Source organism: Podarcis melisellensis (assembly GCF_964234715.1).
Source record: "Podarcis melisellensis genome assembly, chromosome: Z".
NCBI lineage: Eukaryota > Metazoa > Chordata > Lepidosauria > Squamata > Lacertidae > Podarcis > Podarcis melisellensis.
In genome coordinates, this window is record NC_138547.1 from 14,886,815 (window position 1) to 14,908,867 (window position 22,053).

The 22,053-nt window shown below is 44.7% G+C and overlaps 1 protein-coding gene across 1 annotated transcript in view; it reads right to left on the minus strand.

Annotated features, from left to right (window-relative positions):
• Positions 1-12,076: 12,076 nt before the first annotated feature.
• CFAP77 (cilia and flagella associated protein 77) overlaps positions 12,077-22,053 on the minus strand; it is an 89,790-nt gene continuing 79,813 nt past the window's right edge. Inside the window, exon 6 of the mRNA XM_081897203.1 lies at positions 12,077-12,385. Within this exon, the coding sequence (XP_081753329.1) occupies positions 12,257-12,385 (129 nt within the window). The 3' untranslated portion in view covers positions 12,077-12,256. The remainder of the gene's footprint in view (positions 12,386-22,053) is intronic.

Sequence of the window (22,053 nt, forward strand, 5' to 3'; positions counted from 1 at the left end):
AGGGACTAACATTGCAATGACTGTTATAAAAGACCAGCACAATATCCTAAAAACAAAACATTTTTGGTTTCCACCTTCAGCTGCTGTGATGTGAATCAAAGGACATATTAGCCAAAGTGCCACCATATCTGAAGTGCTGCTTTATATATATATATATATATATATATATATATATATATATATGCAGGTTTTGGTGTCCTCGGGTGTCTTCCCGTGTAAAAGTTGGGGTGTCTAGGCGACGTTTCGACGAGGTCTCACTCGTCATCTTCAGGCTGGTGCTTTCGGCTTCTTGTTACTGGAACAGAGCAGGATCTCAGTGTTTGAGTTCCTATAAATACTGTTGAGGGGGTGTGGTGTATAGCCTCCAATGTTCTGGGCAGAGAGGAAGTTCCCAGGCTAGTGTGCCTTTTCTTCTTTTGTTCCTTAATTACTTGAGGGATATCTTGAGTGATTTCTTGAGTGATATCCTGAGTACCACTTAGGTGGGTCATTAGGTGTGGATTAGTTGCTAAAGTCTTTGTGTCTTGACCTCTTGAATTTTGTGAAGAGTTTTTCTGAGAAGATGGCTGTACTGCACTTAGTTGTGCTCTGGCTTGGCTTCGTGTATAGGGGCGAGCTGTGGTTTTGTGGCCTGTGTCAGCCAGATCTGTGTAGGGATTGCAGGGGGGTGCAGCATCCGGAGGTGCCACCATGGTTTGGCTACTGGATGGTGTCTGTAATTTATCTGTGGAGAGGGTCTGGGTTTGGGTCTGGTGTGGTTGATTGGTGATGGCGTTCTGTGTGCCTCTGGATCTGGTGTCAGTTTTTGTGGGGAGGGCTAATTTCCAGATGTCTGGCAAGCGGGATGTGTCGTCACGCTTGTTCATGTTGTGAGGGTGTTTCTCTATCTCGATGGCTTCCATGATTATTCTCTTGTGGTGATGTTCCATGTTAAAGAGCAATTTGGAATCTGCAAAATTAATTTCGTGTCCTGTTTCTTTCATGTGTTGGAAAAGAGAGGAAGTTTTTTCTTCTTTTTTGACGGCATTCTTGTGTTCTGCGATACGTGCATTTATTCGTCTGTTTGTTTGTCCAATGTACGTGGCTGGGCAGACTTTGCAGGGTATTTCATAGACCCCTTGGTTTTCCAACTGGATTTTATCCTTGGGGTTTCTGAGGATATTGGCTATTTTTTGGTTGGTGCAAAAGGCTGTTTTGATATTGTGTTTATGGAGGATTTTGCTAATTTTATCTGTAGTGCCCTTGATATAAGGAAGGAGGGCCATGCCATTGTTTTCTTCTGTGTCTTGGTTTTTGGGGGGTGTTTCTTTTTGGATTAGCTTCGTAACCCTGTTTTGCTGGTATCCATTGGCAATTAACACATTTGAGAGATTCTGTAACTCAGTTGTCAAGTGGTCTTTGTCAGCCAGGCGTTTGGTTCTGGAGATGAGAGTCTTGGCTACGGAGTTTATTTGTGCAGGGTGGTGGTGTGATTGTGCATGTAAGTAGCGGTTGGTGTGTGTTTTTTTCCGGTAGATAGTGTGTCCTAGGGAGCCATCAGGTTTTTTGTAGATTAGGACGTCAAGGAAGGGAAGTTGGTTGTTGGCTTCTATTTCCATAGTGAATTGTATTTTGGGGTGTAGGCTGTTGAGATGTGTGAGGAAGCTATCCAGTTTTTCCTTCCCGTGTGGCCAAATTACAAAGGTGTCGTCAACATATCTGAGCCAAAGTTTGGGTTTGTGTTCTGACTTGTCTAAAGCATTGGTTTCAAAGTGTTCCATGTACAGGTTTGCGATGACCGGTGAGAGGGGTGATCCCATAGGTGCTCCTTCTATCTGTTTGTATCTTTGTCCATTGTGGATGAAGTACGTGTTGGTTAGGCAGTGGTTGGTCAGGTCCAAGATGTATTCGGGGGGATTGTATTTGTTTTGAATGGCGGTCAAGGCTTCATTAATGGGCACTTGTGTGAAGAGAGATACAACATCGAAGCTCACAAGTAGGTCATTAGGATGTAGGTTTTGCTTCTTTATTGTTTCTATGAACTGGAAGGAGTTTGGAACGTGTGAAGAGATGGATTCTGCATAGGGCTGAAGTTGCTTGGCGAGAAATTTAGCGAGATTTTGTAGAGGTGAGCCTATGGAGCTGACTATTGGTCTGAGTGGTGTTCCTTCTTTGTGTATCTTGGGGAGGCCGTAGAGTTTGGGGCATCTGGATGATTTTTCTCTGGGGATGATTCTTAGCTGGATTTCTTCACTGATAGGAGAGGCTTTTATTTTGGATTTGGTGGTTTTTTCCAGATAGGTGGTGGGATCTGTTTTTATAGGTTGGTAGGTAGGATCTTGGAGTAGATTTGATAGTTTTGCTTGGTAGTCCGATGTGTTCATCACAACAGTGGCATTACCTTTGTCTGCTGGGAGAATGATTATGTTGTTGTCTTTCCTCAGGTTGGTGAGTGCTTTCTGTTCTTCTTTGTGTAAATTGCTTCTGGGTGGTTTGCTGGAGCAGAGGATGTTGGTGACTTCAAGTCTGATTTTATTGGCTTCATCTGGGTTGATTTTGGTTAGGCTAGCTGGCTTTCAATGACTGCTAGCTACCCTGATGGCTATGCTCTGCCTTTATTTACTGCTGGAGGCAGTAAATGCTTCAATGTTCTTGTGCTCAGATCCTGCTTACCAAGCTTTACATTAGGGCAGTGATGGCCAAACTTGACCCTCCATCTACAGTTCCATCATCCCTGACCACTGGTCCTGTTAGCTAGGGATGGTTAGGCTAGCTTCGACTCCGCATATGATGTTTTCCGTGGGGATGCGTCTCGGGGCGACTGCAAGTGGCCAGTAGCCAAACCATGGTGGCACCTCCGGATGCTGCACCCCCCTGCAATCCCTACACAGATCTGGCTGACACAGGCCACAAAACCACAGCTCGCCCCTATACACGAAGCCAAGCCAGAGCACAACTAAGTGCAGTACAGCCATCTTCTCAGAAAAACTCTTCACAAAATTCAAGAGGTCAAGACACAAAGACTTTAGCAACTAATCCACACCTAATGACCCACCTAAGTGGTACTCAGGATATCACTCAAGAAATCACTCAAGATATCCCTCAAGTAATTAAGGAACAAAAGAAGAAAAGGCACACTAGCCTGGGAACTTCCTCTCTGCCCAGAACATTGGAGGCTATACACCACACCCCCTCAACAGTATTTATAGGAACTCAAACACTGAGATCCTGCTCTGTTCCAGTAACAAGAAGCCGAAAGCACCAGCCTGAAGATGACGAGTGAGACCTCGTCGAAACGTCGCCTAGACACCCCAACTTTTACACGGGAAGACACCCGAGGACACCAAAACCTGCATTCCTGTACCCGTGAAAATCTACGAAAGCAAATATATATATATATATATATATATATATATATATATATATATATATATATATATGCAGGTTTTGGTGTCCTCGGGTGTCTTCCCGTGTAAAAGTTGGGGTGTCTAGGCGACGTTTCGACGAGGTCTCACTCGTCATCTTCAGGCTGGTGCTTTCGGCTTCTTGTTACTGGAACAGAAACGTCGCCTAGACACCCCAACTTTTACACGGGAAGACACCCGAGGACACCAAAACCTGCATTCCTGTACCCGTGAAAATCTACGAAAGCATATATATATATATATATATATGTATGTATGTATGTTTTTATTATATGTTTTTATTATATTGTAGCATTATCAGATTGTGTTATTTCCAGAGGGGTTGCAAAAAAAAAAAGTGGGGGGGGGGTGTACGGTATGTCTTATGACTCCTGAAAGATTAACACATTTATTAAGGCATGTAAGCTTTCAGGGACTACAAATGTTACGTTGTGTTTCAATAGGTTCAGAACAGACAAATTCATAATCAGCTTATGGAATTCATTCCCACAAGGCAGCCACTAGCTGATAGCTTTTTTTTTTTTTTAAGTCACATATATTAATGGAGGATTGATCTATATATTTCTATTAGCCTGGGATCATTGACTGAGACTTCCATATTCAATGACAGGGTACCTCTGAGAAGCAGATTCTGGTCAAGTGGGGTGGATTTAACTTTTCCTGATATGGGAGTGACTTCAATCCTTTTCTTCATCTTGGTTTAAGAAGCTTGTGTAGCACAGTGACCACGGGACAGAGGAATGAGCTTTGAAATCGCTGTTTGCTCCATCTCTGCACTTGCCTTACCTTTCTTACCTGCAGTATGGTCTTAACAGCAGCACCCCACTTTACAGGGTTGTTGATTACTGATAATGTTTCTTTACCAGCAGCTGGGTCACTAACCAAGAAGTCTCAGGCCTATTTTTGTTGGCTGGAATCATTTATTTATTTAAAAAGCCATTTGAACCCTTAGACAGGTATAGAATCATAGAATTTTAGAGTTGGAAGGGACCCCAAGGGTCATCTAGTTCACCCCCCTGCAATGCAGGAAACTGAGCTAAAACATCCATGACAGTTGGCCATCCAACCTCTGCTTCAAAACCTCCAGAAAGGAGAGTCCACCACCTCCAGAGACCATTCCACTGTTGAACAGCTCTTACTGTCAGAAAGTTTTTTCTGATGTTTAGCCAGAACCTCCTTTATTGGAGCGTGAAGTCATTGGTTCGAGTTCTACCCTCCAGAGCAGGAGAAAATAAGCTTGCTCCATCTTCCTTTAGACATTTGAAGATGGCTATCATATCGCCTCTCAGTCTCTTCTTTTCCAGACCCCGCTCCTTCAACTGTTGCCCGTAAGGCTTGGTTTGCAGACCCTTGATCATCTTGGTCACCCTCCTCTGCAAACATTCCTCCTTGTCAATATCCTTAAATTGAGGTGCCCAGAATTGAACACAGGACTCCAGGTGGGGTCTGACCAAGGCAGAAAAGAACAGTACTATTACTTCCCTTGATCTGGACACTATACTTCTGTTGATATTTGCATGCTAATGTACTTCATCCTATGCTCAGAGTCCTCGTGAGGATCCCCCCCCCAAAAGCTTATTTCTTTGGCATCTGGAGGATATTCAAATAGCCATCCAGAATATGATGTCATCAGTCTTGAAATCACCAGGATTGCCTTCCAGGGTCTGTTGGTCACTGGTGGGTGGGGCCAGAGGCAAGAGTGGGTGGGGCACTGGATGTGACTGTCATAGTAGAGTCTTTTCCAGCCACACAAAAGCAGAAATTGCTGCACACCTCCCCATCCAGATAGATGGGCTGTGAGGCTGTAGCTTAGTGGTAAAGCATCTGCTTTGCATTCAAAAGGTTCCAGGTTCAATCCCTGGCATCTCCAGGTGTGTAACCACGATGATAACAGGATGCTGGACCAGATGCATTATTGGCCTGACCCAGCAGCCTCTTCTCAGGTTCTTATGTTCTAGTACAGGCATAGGCAAACTCGCCCTCCAGATGTTTTTGAGACTACAATTCCCATCATACCTGACCACTGGTCCTGTTAGCTAGGGATGATGGGAGTTGTAGTCCCAAAGCATAGGGAGGGCCAAGTTTGCCTATGCCTGTTCCACTGGTGGAAGAGAAGTGCGGGGGGAGCGCACCACCCCTGGCAGCACCATCTCGGCAGTGTGCCATGGCAGCTGCCCCCCCCCCGTGCTGGGTGCCCTGCCCCCACAGGTGGCACACCCCGCCCCTGCCTGCTCTCCGCCCCTCGGTGCTGGAGCATGAAGCTCCACCACTGGCCTGTTCTAGTACCAGCAATGATACACAGAGCCACCATTAATTCCCAGAGTTTCTTGTGAAAAGGGATTGATGGTTAAACCATTCCAGGATTTGTAGTTCAGGAAGGGGAATTGGGGGGGGGGCGCTGTTTCTCTTAACAATTCTCAGCACCCTTCACAAACCATAGTTCCCAGAATTATTTAGGGGAAGCCATAACTGTTGAAAGTGGTATCACAGTGCATTAAATCTATGGTGTGAATGTGGTCAAGGTTTCATGGCAATAAAAGGGATGAAAGGGTGTCAGAAATATGATTTTTAAAAGGAAAGGAGAGCCAGCTTTTCCATATAAGTCATTCACCTTCAAAAAGGAGAGATGAGAATGTAAGGAAGGGAAGAAAAAAACTTGGTTGGTGGGAGTTTGAAATGACATTGGAGTTACCAGTGGGTGTCACTACAGGACAAGGAGGCATTCGTGTGTGTGTGTGTGTGTGTGTGTGTGTGTGTGTGTGTGTGTGTGTGATTTGAAAGATAGGAGGCAACCAAGAACAGTGACTATCCGATCTGGGAAGTGGGATGTTTCAAGGGGAGGCATAAGGGAAGCCCAAGCGACAGAGAACCTCCGTTACAAAATGCCCAGGCAGGGAATCCCTCCATGGCCGCTGTTATCAAATGCAGTAGTGGGAAGAGAGAAGAGTTTTAGTTTGGAGAGGGGTTCCTAGCAAACTTGCCTCTTACAGGTAATCAAGACTGCATTTCAAAAACTGTATGTGCGAGTCACATGCCAGAATTACTAAGCTATTGAATTTTGTTGCCACAAGAGGGAGTGACTGCCACCGATTTGGATGTCCTTTAAAAAGAGGATTAGGCAAATTCTTGGAGGATACTATTCACTGCGATGGCCACTTAGTACTTCCATGGTCAGAGGCAGAACGCCTCTGAATACTAGTTGCAGGTGGGGAGCTTGCTTGTTGCACTTAGGTCCTCTTTGTGGGCTGGACACTATGGGTTACTGGTCTGACTCAGCAGTCAGGCTCTTCTAGTGTTCTACATCCACTTCTGGAGGCTGTATGCCTCTGGGCTAGACCACGCTGTTTTCCTCCAGAAAAGCCTGCTGTTTCCCTCTGAATCGGAACGAACATCAATTGTTTCTTTCCTGTAGATTGACGTTTGTTCCAATTCAGCAGGAAGCAGTGGGTTTTCCTGGGGATAGCAGCAGGACATTTTTTTTTTAAAAAAACTGTTCCTACTCATGCCTAGAAAGCATTGGAGGGGGCAGAAAACCCATTGGTCTCGGACTTCCGGGATAGCGCGATCCGGTAATGGCGGATTCCCTCCGAGCTCCGGAGGGAATCGGCTCCGCTGAGGACGGGTCTTGCCGTGCCGGCGACACGGGGACCCTTAAAAACCGCAGGCGCTGAAGCCTGCGGACTTGGTGACTCGGTGGGCACCTTAAACGCCCTCCCCGACCCGCGAAGAGCCTTTTTAAAGGCTGCGGAGTGGACTGGGGTGCGGCGCGGTGCTGAGAGTCCATCGCTACCTCGGCGGAGCGAAGCCGCGAGCCATGGCCGGAGAGCGCTGTCTTCCTTCCTGAAATTCGGACTGAAATAAAGAACCCGTGAGTAAAATGGAAATCCGATACTAAATTTTTACCTTTGATTGGAGTACGACCGGGGGATGTGCTAAAAGGAAGTCCACACTCCCCCCCCCACAAAAAGATTTAAGCAAGGAGAGGAGCACTGAGGTGGAAAGACTTTTGTGCTTAGAAAGACAACTCGCACGAATTGGATTAAAAAGATATTGCGCTGGAGAGGAGAGAGGAACTTTAGAAGTTTTTGTGTCATTCCCCCCCCCCCCATTCTGGACCCGGGAGGGTCCTGCGTGTGAGCCTGAGGAAAAGGAGGAAAAAAGTTTGACAGCTGTCAAAAGAGCTGTCAAACGGGCGACTAAAGGCTGGAATTGAGATACTTAGAAAATCTTTTTTGGATTAAAGGGGATATATTGTATCTGAACTGATTGGAAACAAAGTATTTGTGAATAACAAAGTAACGAATTGTTGGAAAAGGACTATTGGACTGGCAATCCCCCTGGAGGGAACAAAAGATACTGCAATGGCTGCAGAAGGAAAATTACTGGCAGAGATAGAAAGGATGTTTTTTCTCGTGGGAATTCTACAAGAACAGACTGCAGATATGAGCAAACAACTTGTGACCTTGAATCTGAAATTGTGTAACTCTGCTGATGACATAAAGTTGGAAAATAACCCGGCAGCCGGAACAGAAGAGATAGTTTTGGAAATAGGGGGAAAGGACGAAGAAGAAGGAGAGGACGTTCAGATGGAAAGTACCAACCAAAAGCCTGTAGCTTCAGAAAATAAAGGACTTGATGAACAGGACCAGTGTACCGTAAATTTGCAAAAGGAGAGAAGGACAAAGGAAGAAGCCCCTGGAACATCTGAAATACCGGTATATAAAAGAATAAATAAAAATGATTGGGACTTCTTCCTCAAGTTTGAGTATGGGAGACTGGCAGACCTTTGGCAGCAATTGCTATGGACTGACTCGGTGGAAGGAAAGAACAAGTATGACTGGGACCCTTTCTTTAAGTTTGAGCATGGGAGATTGGCAGATCCTTGGCAGCAACTGCTATTGACTTTGGCGGAAGGAAAGAAGAGGGAGCTTGGGACACAACCCCTTCGAGAATTGAAGGCCAACAAGCAACAAAATAGACGGAGAGAGACTAACTGGGGCTTGAGAGCCTCGGATGTGAGAAATCCGGGCTGAAACTGATTTTTCAGAATAGTAATGTGGAAAGGGACAGAAACCGGGCCAGGGAGGGAGGGGGAGAGTAGAATAGTAAGAATTTTTGATTTATGATTTTTTAATTTGGATATGTTTTGTTTAATATAAAAAGGGAGGATTCGTGTGAGAGAAGATAGGTCAACCTTAGAGAAAGGAATTAATGTGCAAAAACTGGATAAGTAAATTTGAGTCTAACAAGAGATGTTAAATATTAAGAATAGAGGACAATAATATAATAGAGAGAAGAGGAAATAACTTGCTGAATTAATTATTGAATTTGGAATGTGGGAAGGAGAGATGTGGGGAAGTCAAGGAAAGAGGGTAATGAAAATTACATATGTATTGTTTTGTGTTTGGTGTTTGTGTGTGTGTGTTTGTCTATAAAAATTTGAAAACTCAATAAAAATTTATAAAAAAAAAACAAAACCCATTGGTCTCCTGCTTTCTAGCCATGGGACATGCAGAAGTGTGGACAAATCCTCTAAATAACAGCTGCTGGGAATCACAGGTGCGCAGAGTACAGTACTCTTGTTCTTGGGTTCTTATTGTGGGCATCTGCTTGGCCCCTGTGAGAACAGGATACTGGACTAGATGGGCCATTGGCCTGATCCAGAAGGCTCTTCTTAGGTTCTTATTTTGATATCACCTGTTGCAGTTGTTTACTTAATTTTTTTAATAAATTGCAACTACTCTAGACTAACAAACTTAGGTTTTGGGCCTATACTTTTACTAGTTTCCTTTTACCAGAATGCCTTTGACGATGCTCTGCTGTTGAATGTCTAAGAAAACATTCCATTTTTTAGAAGCTACACACAAGCCTCCCTTTTGAGAGGATCAAAGCATTATCTTGATTTTGGGCAGGGTTGAGGAGACTCTCTTCTGTCTGGGTGTCACATTCTCAGGGTGGTAATCTGACAGGGGCCATCCTCCCCTCTCATTTCCCTCCCTTTCTTGCTGCCACCCGTTTTCTCTCTCGCTGCCTCCTCTTCCTTTTCTCTCTCTCTGCTACCTCTTTCTCTTTCTGTCAGCCCTTTCTCTCTCTTCTCTATCCCTTTCCCACCCTATCCATAGAACTGTCAGAGAAGGAACAGAACACTATTGTCAAATGCCTTCCAAACTATAGAGGACTTACCCCTCTCCACCTTCCATCACCCCATTTCTTTTGACTTTCTCTTCCTCCTCACCCCACACCTGCCCTCCTCTGGCTCTCTTCACCTTGGGAGAGGAGACCCCATTCTTAGGCCTCTCTCCCCTGAAGAGATGAAAGAGCAAGCACTCCAGCTTAGCTAGATAGAACTGGGCATCTTTTTCTACCAAGTGTGTGTTTCCTACAATAAACTTAAATTTCTTACTTTCATACTCAGGTGTGACTCAGTCTGATGGCAGTCAGGGTAAGGTGTGCTCCAGGTGGATCTATTGCTAAGCAAAGTGTCCTCTAATACATATAAACTCCAAACACTATCAGGGCATGACCTAGGGAGAGTTCTGAGGGCCAGAGAGAGGGGGGCTGCCTCTGGCCCCCAGGTCCGAGGTTCCTAACCCCATTTTAGATAAAGATCTCGTTGCTGTTGGTGCTGCTTCAGAAATCATAGAATCATAGAGTTGGAAGAGACCACAAGGGCCATTGTGTCTAACCCCCTGCCAAGCAGGAAACAAAAATAAATAAATAAAGCAGTCATAGTCTCTATGCAACCCCTCTCATGATAGATGGCTTGGAAGAGTGTGGGGTGTTGCAGTAGCTGAACACATTGCAGGGTGCTTAGGGGACACCATTTTGATGTTTGCATGATTCCCCCTTGCGAGTTTTATTAATAAAAATAGTGAATTATATAGCCCCCTGGCAGAACACATTATCAACTGTGTTACAGCCCGATCATTTTATCAGTCTTATCCTCACATTATCCCCCATGTTTGATTGATACAGCTGTAAGAGCCTGCTGGATCAGGCCATGTAGTGCAGCATCCTGTTCTCACAGTGGCTAAGCAGAAGCCTGCAAGCAAGAGACCTCTCCCACCCTGTGGTTTCCAGCTGTGGAAGAAGAGCATAGTTAGTTTTGTTTTTTTTTATTATTAAGTTTTGCATAAATATATTTCACAGACATACAACAGACAAAAGTAAATGAAATAAACATAAAAAGAAAAGAAAAAAAGAAAAGAAAAAGAACATAAAATACGTACAACATGAACAACACAACTTACATTAATTTTACAACAACATTGATCGACTTCCCTTTATCTCGATTTCGGATAATGTTATCTTAATTATCTTTCTGCTGTATCTATTCCTTTTTTTTTTAATATATTTTATTAAGGGTTTTCTTGTTTTACAGTGTAAGTGTAGTGCCTCGTATTTTTTTCCCCCCCGTGTAACATTTTTACAAATCCATTTCATTGGTTGAGGCATTAGGAGAAGAAAAAAGAAAAGAAAAGAAAGGAGGGTGGAGGGAGGGGAGATGGATGGGGGTAGGGTAGCGGTGTTTCTATTATGCTTAATGTATGTAGTTTGGTGTCAGCGTGCTTGTGTTATTCACTTGTGTTCCTTTGGTGGTGAGAGAGGTTGGGGTTGGCCTAGGGTGTGATTGTTTGTTTGTGATTGGCTGTGGTGATCTTTGTTTTTATGTGTGAGTGAGGTGGGTGGGTGTTTTGGATCAAGTTAGCCATATTGATTTGTATGCTGTTGGTGGATTATTGTCATTGTCCTGTTGGGCTGTGTATGTGATAAAGGGGAGCCATACCGGGGTGAAGGTGTCTTCTTCTGTTTGTCCCCGTGTCAGTTTCAGTTTATTAGTTAATTTTTCTAGTAGGGCTGTTTCCCATACTATTTGGTACTATTGGTCCATGCTTACTCCTGACAGGTCTCTCCAGTGTCTGGTTATGGTGTTTCTGGCTGCTGAAAGTAGTTAGTTACCATCGTGGCTAGCAGCCATTGATAGCCTTCTCCTCCATGAATTTGTCTAATCCTGTTTTAAAGCTGTTGAGGTTGGTGGCCATCACTGCCTCTGGTGGGAGCGAATTCTGTAAGCAGAATTGTGATGGAGAGGGTACTTGGTCTCCATGTGACTTTATCCCGTCTCTTATGGTAGGAGGCACTCTGAAGGCAGCTTCCTCCAAAGAACTTTCTTTATTGTAATACACATAACTGAACCACACCTTTATTTCTACAACTGGCATAAGTGCTCCACTATACGTGCTTTTTTTTGTTTCATGTATTGTTTATTTTACTCACATGCTGCCTTTTTGAAAAACCAATAAACATTTTTTTTCGGGGTGGTGGTGGTCATGTTAAGCACACTTCTTTAAAAGCTGCGAATGACATAGTGTTGTTTCATTATCTTCTTCTTCTTTTATTTCACAAAAATTATACACTGCTTGATTGCAAACAGAACCTCTAAGCAGCTTACAGAAAAAAACAAGAAACTGAGACATTAAAAGTGTCAGAATGTATTTGCAGTATGAACTCTGGGCTATTAGATTTGTAAGGGGCTTGGGGCAGAGACTGCTTTGTTCATTCCTGACCTTATGCAAGCTACTGGTACAGTACCATTTTTTGGTCAACAGCAGAGGTTTTTTTTAAATAAACTAAAATAAAAAATGCTTCCAGTGAATGAACTGACAAATGAATTAACTGAATAAATGTTTAATGTAGAGACAGAAGGTGCTTAGTCAATTATAAGCTTAATCAACTTCACAAATACAAACATAGACCTGAAATCTGAAACATGCAATGGAAGATTATAGTAGGATGCCCAGGCTGTGCAGAAGCTGGAGCTTTTATTCTCTGTTTTTTCCTCTGGATGATCCTTAGCAGGCAGTGGTGGTGTAAAGGCCCTGCGCCAGGGGCCCAAGCCTCACAGGGATTTCTGACTGGAAGGCCTTCAGAGCCCTCTGGTACGATTCCTTGTCTTGGAAGGTGGAGAGGTGTGGACATATCTGGAGGGAGATGAGATGGACATTGGTCAAATTATCGTTGTTGCTGCAATGATTTTTTAAATTTAATTTTATAATGTGCATAAAACAGAGAAAACAATTATAATGATGGATATTAAAAGATGAAAAATGAAACTATAAACTAAGCACATGGAATAAGTAAAGGACACATGTTCTGTTTCATTGCCGTAGGCGAAACGGTAATGTAGCTACCCTGCTGCTGCCTCGCTTAACTGGGTTGTCTGCCACTTGCCTGCAAAGTGGCGGCAGTAGCATTCACTGAGAGCATGCAAGATTTCACCAGAAGCCAGTGCTGCTGCTGCCAGTGGTGGGGTGGGCAGGGTCCCCATGGGGCTGCTGCCTCTTGGCCTTTTGCTACCTTAGGTGGTTTCCCTACCCCACCCGGCGGGTAGGCCGGTCCTGAGAATAAGTACACCTGCATATGGATTGAATGACAAAGTCCAAGCCATCAATGAAGAAATCAAGGATAAAAGTTGCCTTCATATAAAGAATTATTATTATTATTATTATTTTGCAGATTTGCCAGGCTGCTGCTGAAGGTTGTCTTGAAATGATGTTTCCACTGTATATGTAATAAAGGAATGCCAAATCATATAGATAGGTTCTAGTCCCTGTCAAAATATCAGATTATGCATAATTTTTTCCCATTATATTCCAATATGAATGGTACCAAGTGTCCCATGTAAGATTTGGGGCTGTTTGCTACTGAGTTGCAATTACTATTCAAGCTGCCATGATATTATTATGCTTATTATTATTATTATTACTTATTAGTCTCTTTTCTTACACAAAAGAACTCAGAGCGACTTACAAACATTCATTAAAACCAACATAAAACAGAGTTAATGCTAAAATCTAAAGCACCTCCATATTCACAAAAAAGGCAGGACTAAGACTTCCTACTTGGAGACAGAGGCCATAAATGAGCCATGGAAGACAAGAGGATATTTGTGTAACTTTTCAGGTGGGTTTTCGATGTGTATCTACCAACTTCTTTGTTACAGCACAAGGTGGCAAACTTTTTCCAGTCTGAGGGCCACATTCACTTTCAAGCATGCTTTAAGGGGCCACATCACAGTGGTGGGTGGGGCCAGAAGCAAAAGTGGGTGGAGCAATGGATGGGGTGTGAGTGGGAGCTTACTGAAAGCTGCTTTGAGTTAATTGTATGGGAAAAGTGAGTAAATAATAATAATATTAATACAGCTGCCAGGTAACATTTACATTTGTTGCTCCACCCACTTTTGCCTCTGGGCCCACCCACTACCTGCACATGGACCCTGGAAGCTTGCCCAGAGGGGATTATGGGGATTAAAAAATGTCCCCCACTCCTAACTCAGGCAGAATGGGGAACAGGTAACGGAACAGAATAGTTTTTGCCAGTGTCCCTTGAGGGTAGCTGCTAGACAGAGTAGAAAGCACTGGTCTAGATGCAACAACTTTCAACCTGGTCTGAGGCAGTTCCCTAGGAGAGGTCTAGGAGAATTAAGAGACCGACCTATCCTTGCCTGTTTTCAATGGTGTTTCCTTGCCTCTAGCTATCCAATCTGCCCATGAGGCTTCCCACCCTCTGGGAATGGTTGATTAAGTCCTTTGTCTCGGGTCCATTTTGGGAACCTTATCCTACCATCATCAACAAGGCTTAATGAACTACTCCGATACCAAAGGCTAATTTTCTGATTGGCAGACGAACCTCCAGCTACAAAGATAATTGTGGACATTCAGGTATTAAGTCCTCAAATCTCATTAGAGCAGATCACTTGGCATTTTCCAAGTTAGATATCTAAATCCATAATTAGACTCCTGTATAATCAGGCTTTCTTTCTTTTTCTTTTTTTTGAGGGTGAGGGTGGTAGATCTCCCTTAGCTCCCTTCGAACTAAGCAGATAGACACTGTTAGGTTCTGCATCAATGTCATTTTCAGAATACGAATTCCCAAACTGTCTGCTGTGTATGCTAAAAAAAAGACATTGTTAGAGCCTTAATAATTAGAATAATGTAAGCCCAAGGCGTCATTCGCAGAGGGAAGTCTCTGTTGCATCTCTGTATGAGTCCCTGATCCGACCTGGGCTCCTTTTTGCCAGGAATCACACCCAGTGCATGCTAAGATATGAGGAGTCAGGTAGTAGTTGTGGGTAATTGGGAGTCGTGGGGAAGAAGGTAGGGAGACCAACTGTAGGTGGAGTCAGAGCCAATGACAGGTGCAGCCATTCCCCTCCCCCTCCATCCTCCTCCAGCTGGTCCTCATCTACCTGCCTTCTTACATCTAGTCCAGGAGTGGCCCTTGTCTATCAGCTTCCTCCCCCTTTGTCTCATGAGAACATCAAGAGAGCTCTGCTGGATCAGTCCAATGGCCCATCTAGTCCAGCATCCTGTTCTCACAGTGGCCAACAAGATGACTCAGTTCGAAACCCTCAACCAGAACCCAAGCACAAGAGCACTCTCCCCTCCTGCGATTTCCAGCAAACAGTACAGTACTCAGAAGCATTACTGCCCCTGACCATAGCAATCATGGCTAGTGTCAATCCAAAACCTTCTCCTCCATGAACTTGTCTAATCCTCTTTTAAAGTCGTGTAGGTTGGTAGCCATCACTGCCTCTTGTGGGTGTGAGTTCCATAGTTTAAAAATGTGCTGCGTGAAGCAGTACTTCCTTTTATCTGTCCAACCTGGCTGGATGTCTACGAGTTATCAGGGTGGCCCTTGTAGAAATTGGCAGGGAGGTGGATGTGGAGAAATGCTTCCAAGGCAATAGATGAAAAAGGCAACCGTCAGGCTTAGTATGAGCAGCTGGCCTGGTGGAATGCCTCTAATACAGACTAACACAGTGAATCACATCCAGCCATGAAACTCTGCTGTAGAGGCAGTGGTGGGAGAAAGTGGAAACTCTTTTACTCTGGCCAGATCATGCTGATTAGAAAGCACCAGATAGCAGTCCTATTGTTGTTTTGATACAATAAGGTCTGAAAAGGTTAGGTTTATGTGAGCATCTGTGAGCCTTTCAGTAGTAGATACTCTCTGGCTCCTGAGTCTGCCAAATAATCTCCAAATCAGTCCAGTTGTATTTCCCACATTATACTCTTGTTTGAGATTTCTCAGAGACAGTTTTTTCTTTGAATTTGTATGAACTGGTTTGTTTCTTGGGAGCAAAATGCCTGCCTGGGCACGAACATTCCTAGTCTCAGCACCAGAGAGGAATAATGCCAGTTATTTATTTCTCTGAAAAAAAAAATGAGAGTTTCTCTCATTATTAGGGGCACTTGAAAAGTATGGATTAATCCCAGGTCAGTCGTTAAAGCCACAGCAAGGGAACCTGAGGTTAGAGGTCTGTATCTGACAGCAGAAAGCGACAGGATTGTGCATTAAAACTGTCAGACCCTAATCACCCCTTGTTCTGCTTCTAAACTCTGTATTGGAAAATAAAATGACATTTACTCTGTAACCCTTCTCTCCCCAGCTGTGACACACACACGAATACCCTGCCAAATGTGTTGGTGGGATCCTGAAATGCACAGCTCTGGCTGCTTTGATAGTGGACACAGGGCCAATGGTGTAAACCACCCGTCTCTTCTTAACACAGGAATGTGGAGGTGGGCTTTTTCCACTGATAGCACCATTGTTGTGCAATGCCTACCCTGCAGAAATGGGAGAGCCCCATCAGCACTGGCATTCCCCTGGCTATTGAAATCATGCCTGTTTAGACAACTGTTCCCCTGACCTCCAACTTGACCTGAACCTCCTCACTGAATAATTTCAATTGTTGCATTGTCTTGCTATGCTGTTTAAAGGTTTGTTGTACTGTAAACTTTAATTTTTGAGGTTTTAAACATTCTGACAGAATTTCTTTCTTGTATATTTTAATTACCTGCAGATTTATTTTTACCAGTGGTTTTACACTTTTAAACCTCTTAGAAGCCTTTTTGGCAAGTAAGTGATATATAAATTAATTGTTGTCATCATTCTGACCATGGCTTCACTGTGATTGTTGGCTTTCACCACTGGAAAATCCCACAGAACATTCAGGAATCCATCAGGTTCCATCAGTCTCCTGGGAGATGGACCTTCCAAACAAGGGGTGTGATTGCCACCACCAATCCAAATTTTGCCAGATGGTGCTCAGACCATAGCAGTGTGACACCAGCATCCTGTACCCTCAAGCCATCCCTCACATCACTCTGAGCAGAGACTAAATCATGCCCGGCACAGTGTTTTAGATAGATGACAATCTGAGACAGTGTAATGGTTGCCATGAAGACTGTGAAGTCCTGAGCTGGTCTAGCAACAGCCTCTGCATGGATGTTAAATTCACCCAGATCACTGACCATAGGTGGGCAGAGTCAATCACCTGTTAATGACATTGACGGCTGCCATGATATTAGGTAGTCCACTTTCCTTTGCAGTGGAGGTTGTACTCAGGCTAGTTGTGTAGGAAGTTCCCAGCTAGGATTGGCTGCCCGTCAGAGTTCCCAGTTCCCTGGAGTCCTGTGGATCCCAGTAAGGCTGGGACTCTAAGAGGTCAGTTTGTATTAGAATACAAACAGATTAGATTCCATGGGCACCCCTGGTGTTAGGGCCAGAACAAAGTACCAGGAGCATGAAACACATCGCTAAGCCACCCCTGTACTAAAAAAACAACAACAGTTGTAGCAAAATAATGCTTTAAAATGATAAAACAAGCACATCCCAGGTTTGGATAAGACTCCGTCAGTCAATATTCGTGGTTTTATTTTTCAGGAAGTCTAAACTTGTTGCTGGCTTTGGAACAAGGACATTTGAGGGTGCCTAACATGGAGAGCTTTCGATTTCTGATGAAATTTCTGCAGGATTTTAACCACTCATACGCATTTCAAAGGTTGGACTAGAATGCTCTTTGAGTCCCCTCCAATACCTGATTCTGATTCAAGACCAAATCAAATAATCTCATCAAGTACATTATGAAAATAAACTTGTGTGTGTGTGTGTGTGTGTGTGTAAATAATGTGTATAACATTAATCATGATTTGGGTGCAACCCCTCCTCTCCAAAATCAGGCATTCTAGTATGTAACTGAGTCAAAGTACAACTGCTTCTCCTCAGTGGAGGAGTTAGTTGCATGGGTGCTCGGAATGGGGGCCATGCCGTGCACCTGGGGGGGGGAGCTGCTACGCACGGGGTCAGCGGGGCGAGCCCCCTGCGGTGTGCCTTTTTGTCACCCCCCTCATGGATGACACCTGGGGCAGACCGCCCCCACTGCCCCCCTTCCTACACCCCTGCTGCTCCTCTTACCCACCCCTATCAGAGATTTAACACCTGTAGACCAGGGTGGGATGGGAGTCACTTAAGAAGCCAGTGTGGTCTAGTAGTTTGAGTATTGGTCTAGGACCCAGGAGAACAGGGTTCAAATCCCCACTCAGCCATGTAGCTCACTGGGTGATCCTGGGCCAGTCACTGTTTTCTCAGCCTAACCTACCTCACAGGGTTGTTGCGGGGATTAAATGAGGAGGGGGAGAACCGTGGATCACCTTGAGATCCATGGTGGAATGGTGGGACGTAAATGCAATAAATACAGGCAACTCCCTCCTTGTGCGGGAGTTGTGTTCTGGTTCATTGTGCACGTCAGCAGTCGTGCGTAAGCCCATTCCACCCCTGCCCTCTTCCGGGGCCAAAAACAATGCGAGCATCAGTGGTCACGTGTCAAACAGACACACACAGAATGGTCACCGCCTGTAAATTAAATAAATACATAAACTCTGCTACTGCATAGTAAGAATGAAAACAAAATCTCCCCCTAAACAAAAACCAGGAGCAGTGTTTTGTTTTCGTTTTACCAGGAACAGGAATGCCAAAATCTAGGAAAACTGCTCTTCTAGGTAGGTTTGCGAATTTTTATATTGGATCATTCCTATACAGATTGACCTGACTTGCCCCTCTCAGCCTGAAGTGCAAATGTGATCTTAAGTATGCACCAGGAATCACAGTTACGACAGGCTTAAGGGCAAACACACATGCAAGTGGTGCGATTTGGCCCTCCCTAGACCATGCCAAGCCAGGAGAGCTGGGAATGGTGTGCTCTGAATATTTTGTGCCAAATTCCCTTCTGATGTCTCAATGCACGAGGAAGATGCACAGCCAGACAGAAAACACTGAAATGGTGATGTGCCCCTCATCCCACAAAACTAAACAAAACAAACCTCTCTTATCCACAGAAAAAGTAGCAGATTGTGAAGATAAGCCAAGCTAGATCCTGTCTTGGTGACGTGCTAGCTTTCCCAGGGCGGTGAGTTTTTGATGTGGCGGGGAATGCACAACTCCCTGCCTCCTGCATACCATGAGCATTCCTCCTGAATGCATACATTGCTCCGGAGTGCTTGAGGCCCTCTGCCTCTGGCCTCATAGGGCTGGCACTTGTTGTGAGTGTTTTGTTGCTGTTGTTGTTAAAGCACCTACTAATTTGAGTTTCTTCCCTGGCAAACCCATCTCTTATTTTTGTGGCCTGGGGGAGTTTAAAGACACGAGGCCTTTATCGGAGAAGGGAACAACAGTGTCGCCCCTGGAACCCGGAAACACACAGATGTGCTCAGGTACACACCCTATACCACATCTCTCTGTATACACACACACACACGGATGCAAATGATATCCGCAAAAGCCATCACTTGCGAGGCTTGGCAGAAAATAATGAGAAACACTAAATCTTTTATAAGGTCAACACTCGAGCAGCTGTCAAACAAGAAAAGATTTTAGCGGGAAAGGCGGGAGGAAAAAAAAAACTTCCATCGCCTCATTAAGCCCTACAAGCCTGGGCCTGGCGTGGTGAGGAGACGCCGGGGCGCCTCCGTTTTGTGTCAGTAATTTGTGGCAGAGGAGGCGGAGGTACCGTGCAACAGCCAGCGCCGAAGGGGCCTAGGGGGAAGCTGGGGGATCGTTAGCGCGCCAGGCGCGGCCTCGGTTCCTAATTGGAACCATTGGGCATTATCAACGGAGATTTTGCTTCGGATGCCTGACAGCTAGCGTGGCCCAGAATGATCGCCCACTTGTCAGTGTAAAAGACCATTAAAAACAGACCATTTTGATTTAATTGGAGGCGGTGCGCTGGGGGGCTCAGGTGAGGAGCCTCATCAGCTGATGGCGGCTGCAGAGGTCCTTTTAAAAAAATCCTTGGTATTGATGTGTTCTCAGCCTTCTCTACCCCGCCCCCCCGTCCCTTCAAACCCCCCTCCTTTTCATAAACTGTCTGGGAGTGAAAGATCGGTCTCCATCACGCCAAGAGCCACCTTCAATAGGGTTGTCAACAAATGCTGTGACAAGTGGCAGAGAGCGTGGTAGCAGGTATTTAAAAATATATATATTTGAGAAAGCTGATGTTATCTCTGTCTGCAACAGAACCAAACTCAGGAAAAGTACACGTGATCAGAGGGCCACTGTTGGTCAGCCCCTTTCTCATAACTGTACCCTTTTTGGCACCTGATAGAAGCATTTTTGTTTAGGCAAGCCTATTATAATCTATTGCATTTATATCCCACCACTTCCCTCAATGAGATCACGGTGGCATACATGATTCGCACCTCCTCATTTAATCCCCACAATAACCCTGTGAGGTAGGCTAGGCTAAGATGCAGTGACTTGCCCCAAGGTGAATGGGGATTTGAACCCTGCTATTCCAAGTCCTAGTCCAACATGCCAACCATTATGGTGCACTGACTCAGATGTTTAGAAAGCTGATGTGAATTTAATCTGCTTTTTTTGTCTAAATTTTATGAGATAAATAATAGTGAATAATGCCAGAACTTGAGCATTGGAAGTTTCTGGGTGGAAGAAAGGCAATACTTGTTCACACTTATACTATGGAATTCACTCCCTCAGTAGATAGTGATGGTCACCAGGTTTGGGTGGCTTTAAGAGAAGATTATACAAATTAATGAAGGATGATGCTATTGATGACTAATGTGGCCCCTGCAAGGTTGCCCCAAAGGTAATGCCGCCCTTGGGCTGAAACAGGCTCCTCATCCCTGAAACAAGAGGCCTGTCCCTGCAAACAGGACATATTGACTGCCTCATGTGTTTCCTCAATATCCACAAACTCCCCTTACGAACCTTTTATATGAGATGGCTTGTCAATGAGTCCCCTTCTGAAACAGTTCCATCATGTAGAAAGAAGAGAAAATGCAAAATTCCAACAGTAAGCAAGACAACCTATACTGACCCACAGTGTAGCAACTCCAACTCATTTTAAAACAAAAAAACCCCAGACTTTTAATTTCCTGACATGCCAGGCCCAGGAGGATGGGCCCCTCCTTCTGAGAAATTGAGGAAATGTAAAATACATTCTCTCTCTCTCTCTCTCTCTCTCTCTCTCTCTGTTAAGCCTCCATTGTTTGTTTTCAAGAAGAATGCAGATGTGAGTTAGTATCAGATCCTGCAGTGGGTGTCAAATTCTGATGACTAGGATTGTTCTGGAAAAGTTGATAGAGTGGACGATTCCACCTCCCTCATCCATGACCCAATTGTGGATGAGGAGGCTGATTTGGTCTGTATCACTGAAACTTGAATGAATGAGCAGCATGGAGTTGGTCTCAGCCACCAGTGCCCACCTGGGTACTCAGTACAGCATCAGGGCAAACTTGAGGGTTCAAGAAGGGGAGTTGCTGTGGTCTATAAAGCTTCTTGTATCCACTGGGAGCTTGATTCCGATGTTACAGCAAATGACTCTCAAGGGGTGTCCAGAACTTTGTCTAGTCCTGTTGAATTGGATGAGTTTCAGGTGGTAAGGTTTGAGGATGTGGGTAAGGTACTTGGATCAGTCAAGATAACCACATGTACAATGGACCCTTGCCGCTCTTGGCTGATAAAACAGGAGGAGACAGCTAGCCAGGAAGGTGATGAATGCCTCTTTGTGAGGCAGAGAGGTCCCTGCCTGCTTGAAGGAGGCACTGGTTAAAACCACTCCTTAAGAAGCCCTCCCTGGATTTGGAAAATCTAAGTAATTACCAGCCAGCTGACAATCTCCCTTTCTTGGGCCAAACGCTTGAGTGGGTGGTCATGGACCAGATGCAGACACTCTTGGAGGAAACTGATTTTCTACATACACGTCAATTCGGATTTTGGCACAGAAACCACTTTGGTCACCCAGTATGAAGTCAGGAGAGATACAAGGGAAATGTGTCACTATCAATTGTCCTCGTCTCTTAGCAGCTTTCAATGCCATCAACCATAGCATCCTTCTGGAGCAACTACCCAAGCTGTGGGTGGGTGGGTGGCACTGATTTGCAGCAGTTCCAGTCCTACCTCTTAGAGGGTGATGCTTGGGGAATGCTCTTTGGTCTCATGGAGCCTTTAATGTGGGGGTTCCTCTAAGTTAAATTTTATCCCATATGCTGTTTAACATCTACATGAAACCAGTGAGTGAGGTCATTTGGAGCTTTGGAGTACATTGTCAGCAATATGCTGATGACATACAGTGCTATCCCTTTACAACTGCAAGTGAGGCAGTGGATGTGCTGGACTGTGGTCCTGTCTTGGCAATGGGCTGCCAACAAACTGAAGCTCAACCCAGATAAGGCACTGTTAGTGGGTGGTTCCCTACACTGGATGGATGGAAGGTTTCCTGTTCTTGGTGGGGTTACAGTCCCTCTGAACGAGCAGGTATGTAGCTTGGGGGTACTTCTGTCACTTGAGG